General features: G+C 32.1%; 1 protein-coding gene across 1 annotated transcript; it reads left to right on the forward strand.

Annotated features, from left to right (window-relative positions):
* The first annotated feature begins 536 nt into the window (after positions 1 to 536).
* On the forward strand, positions 537 to 3,547 carry LOC145105572 (IQ domain-containing protein IQM4-like). Its single transcript, XM_079042655.1, has 8 exons — positions 537 to 919; positions 1,197 to 1,311; positions 1,734 to 1,799; positions 2,054 to 2,142; positions 2,241 to 2,328; positions 2,410 to 2,640; positions 2,729 to 2,830; positions 3,182 to 3,547. Exons 1-8 carry the CDS (start codon positions 537 to 539, stop codon positions 3,545 to 3,547), a joined length of 1,440 nt encoding a protein of 479 aa, XP_078898781.1.
* The last annotated feature ends 955 nt before the right edge of the window (positions 3,548 to 4,502 follow it).

A 4,502-nucleotide genomic window follows, 5' to 3' on the forward strand; every position in this document is an offset into this window, starting at 1 on the left:
ATGCAAAACAAAAATAACAAAAATAACTCTTTGATTAATCGGGAACTAATTCAAAACCGATATTTTACAATCTATTCTCATAATCATAAACTCGATTATGGACATTTATATATAGCGTAACAAACCAAGTTGTATTAGACTAGGAAACTTATGACCAACTTGCTATAAATTAGATTGATTGGTCTCCAACTCCTTATCGACTTAGGATTCCAACATACTATACTTCGAACACCATGCAGATTTCCACTTCCAAGTATAGGGTTAGATCCATTTGGTTGACCAACGATTTAAAGTCTTGCATGAGTAATTCGGTTTCCACGATAGGTACGTACCCCGTAGGTTAAAGGACCAGACGTTGACAAATAACCCATATCATGGGGACAACGCGCTCCCTTTATTCCCAATACCACACTATTTCGAACAATCAATTTCACGTACTACGTCTTTGACGGTTGCATCTCTTTCCACATGTTACTCTTCGTTCGCACACCTATAAATACTCCCTTCAAACCGACCAACCAAATCATCCTACGCCCATGTCAACCTTCTTCTGCTGCTGGTTTTTTGCGATTTTACCCTTCACGAGATTTATGTTCTTATTTATTTTCTGGGTCTTGAAAAGGGTTCGTGAAGGCAGACTGTTTGGTTTCAAAAAGGTTAGTTCTACTGAACCAGAGAAGAAAACGCCATTGTCGACTAGCTGCACTTTAAAAAATCTTGTTCTTGATCAAGAAAACTTGTACAGAGCCTATGGCAATGGCTTCTGTGAGTTTGTTAGTCATCCGAGTCCTGTGGTTTTTTCGTCGGCAAGGCCCGTTAGTGAGCTCAATGCAGCAGCTCTTAGGATTCAGAAATTCTACAAGAGCTATAGAACTCGACGCAACCTTGCAGATTGTGCTGTTGTCGTTGAAGAATTATGGTTTGTTGATTACTTGCTATGTTATCTCTTCTTTGTTAAAACGAAAAATGTTTAATAGATTACGTTTTTTAATGGGCGTGATATTTAGCAACAATTTATCGCAAAACAAGCTTAAAATCTCATCATTTAATTGTGACACGTTCGATGGCTCTAAAAATCTTCTTTTACCTACCTGTTTATGTTATCTTATGAAAATGTTCAAAATCTATCTTAATGTATTTTGAAATCTTTTCATATAAATATCCAAAGTTTAAGATCTTTTAAATGTTGCACATAGGTGGAAAGCTTTGGACTTTGCAGCTTTAAAGCGGAGTTCCGTGTCGTTTTTCTGCAACAACAAGCCCGAGAGCGCAGTCTCGCGATGGGGCCGAGCTCGTACCAGAGTTGCAAAGGTGCAATTCTGTAATAAGATTTTGTTTTTTATGGAAGACCTAGTCATATCTTTTTAGATTGATATATGATGGAAGCTAGCTATCAAACGCTTATGCTTTTTTTAAATAACTTTCCATAAAAATAAGATTGGTAGTTTGATTCAAAATAATGAAAATTTGACAAGTTCTTGAATGCATGACCATGACTACATGTCTTCAAAGCAATTGAAGTTAATGAATTTGAACATTGACCAATTGACTGATTAAAAGGATTGAATTATATATATATATATATATATATATATATATATATATATATATATATATATATATATATATATATATATATATATATATATATATATATATATATATCCTTTTTAATTTAGCTTTAACTTATAAAAATTTCAGTCATAAATTTGATCGAATGTTTTTTATTCTAGGTCGGGAAAGGCCTGTCTAAAGACAAAAATGCTCAAAAACTAGCCATTTGTCACTGGCTCGAAGCAGTAAGTATAAGAGTGATTCTATCCATACAACCTCGTTACTAAATATATATGCAACCCTATATATCTTAATTTTTTAATATTTATTTTATAAAACGTGCACCCTCTATATAATTACTTATTGTACACCCCGTGATTTAAAGTTTTTGTCAAATCTACGAGGTCTGCGACTAGTAAGGGGTGTATGATCAATAGTAACACCCTAAAATGCAACCTTACTCCAAGTTTGCATGATAAAGAATTATGATTTTTTGTAGATTGATCCACGCCATCGTTATGGTCACAATTTGCAGTTATACTACAAGGTTTGGTTTACTAGCCAAAGCTCACAACCTTTCTTTTATTGGTAATCATTTTCTACCATTTTTTATTAGTTTTAATTAAGTGATGTCCATATCATGAAAACCAGACTCCAACCATGCATTTGTTTATGCTGCTTTTCAGGTTGGATGTTGGAGATGGTAAAGAAGTAATTGTAGAAAGATGTCCCAGAAACGTATTACATTATCAATGCATAAAATATCTTGGACCTGTAAGACTCATTAATCATCATTATCATCATTTTATGTTAGAAAAAACAAGCTTGATATCATGATCGATATTATGAATGTAGAAAGAGAGGGAAGAGTACCAAGTGATTATCGAAAACGGGAAGTTGATGTACAAACAAAACCGAAGATTAGTGAAAACCATCGATGGAACTAAATGGATCTTTGTACTTAGTACATCAAGAATATTGTACGTTGGTCAAAAGGAAAAGGGTCGATTTCAACATTCTAGTTTTCTAGCCGGAGGAGCCACTACTGCTGCCGGGAGGATGGTTGTTCATGATGGAGTCCTTGAGGTATGTATGCCATGCAAAAATTGTAACCGAAAACACATTATGTCATTATCAACTAATCTTTTATCATACGTCCTATTTTGATATATAGGCTATATGGCCCTACAGTGGTCATTATCACCCAACGGAAGAAAACTTCAAGGAGTTCATTTGTTTTCTTGAACAACATCAAGTGGATTTGACTAATGTCAAGGTATTTGAACTGATTATTACATAAAAATTGAGTTTATTACATGATTTTTGTAAATTAATTTACGTTTATTTCACTACATTGCAACATTGTATTTTCAATATATTTTTCATTCTAATACATTTTACTAAAAAATTATTTCAATATATAATTATAACTTTATACTTCCAATTTTTTTTTTCCTTTAATTATAGTAGCAAAAATTGTTGTTTTCCATAACATTATTATAAATGGATAGATTTTTCAAAATATTGTAATGGAATGAAATGAAAACAAGAAACTATAATAAACAAATTAATGAGTTTATATTTTGATATTTCTTGTATTTAACCCTTAATATATTATACTATGTAGAAATGTCCTCTAGATGACGATGATCCATTTCTCAATGTTACATGCAAAGAGAAGTCCAAGTCTAATAAAACACGTGGAAATCCACCAGTAAAAATCCAACCTTTAAATGAAAATGCCAAATATCGTTGCGAGAAAATGGGATTACAAGAACAAAGAAACGTCAAATCCCCAAAATGGACATCGGGGGTAGGTCCGAGGATCGGGTGTGTAAGAGAATACCCAACAAAACTACAATTTCAAGCACTTGAACAAGTCAATCTGTCACCAAGAAAAGTTTGTTCAATGTTTTCTAGCAATTGTCCAATTCCTTCCCCACGACCAAGTCCTCGTGTGCACCTTTCACCAAGACTTGCTAACATGAGCTGAAACACTGAGCACAACAACTAAAACTTGACCGATAAGTATAGGATTAACAATTGATATGATAGTAATTAGTATCTGAAAGAGTTCTCGGATTAAGTTAAATGATCTCTTCGAAATTGAAAAGTTGTTTGGAGAATATTGGATTAATTGACATAAAGCGTAGGGGTGGTAAGAGTACATATTATTCAATGTAAACGCCTATGGAAAATGTGTTTTCGTTTGTTGAGGGGCAGTGCATGCATATACATTTTCGTCCATATTTTATTATTATTATTATTATTAGTTCTTTTTTATCTATGTAGTTCTTTTGCTTGTAAGAAGAACAAGTTTATATTATTAGTTCTTTCGTCAAAAAGTTTATTATTATTCTTTTTCTTAGGCTCAATACGTTATTATTAGTGACTATAGAAAGTGTTGTATAAGGTATTCCTTGAATTTCTCTATGATCTGTATGGCTTCCATTTGGTTCTTACATTCTTGTAATAATATATCATTCTTTACTAACTCATCATTTACAAGCAACAACACCTATTGTTCAAGGTAGTGTTGATAAATAACGTGCCACAAACAAGAAATGTATTGTACTTTTAATTATAAATGAGCCTATGATGTCACACACTGAAAAATATTATAATCGAATAAAATAAATAATGGATAAGTTTATTATTAACAACTAAAAAAATAAGTAAATAATATTTGGTTATTATTTATTGATATAAAGTGAAACTACTAAATAAAAGAGTTGATTTATCAAACTAAATAAAATAGTTTATTTAATTAAAAGTTATTTAACTAATGAAGGGGTTAATAACTAAATAAATGGTAAATCACATCATCTGAGTTGCTCATATCAACCCGTCCCAAGCTTCATATGAAAGGTTAATCGCGAAACACTAATAATATTTTGAAAGTGTCAGAGATTTGAACTACAGACCTCTCGCATGTTATTGGTTTGTGT

Source organism: Lactuca virosa, chromosome 4 (assembly GCF_052849685.1).
Source record: "Lactuca virosa cultivar CGN04683 chromosome 4, Lactuca_virosa_CGN04683_v6, whole genome shotgun sequence".
NCBI classification, from domain to species: domain Eukaryota; kingdom Viridiplantae; phylum Streptophyta; class Magnoliopsida; order Asterales; family Asteraceae; genus Lactuca; species Lactuca virosa.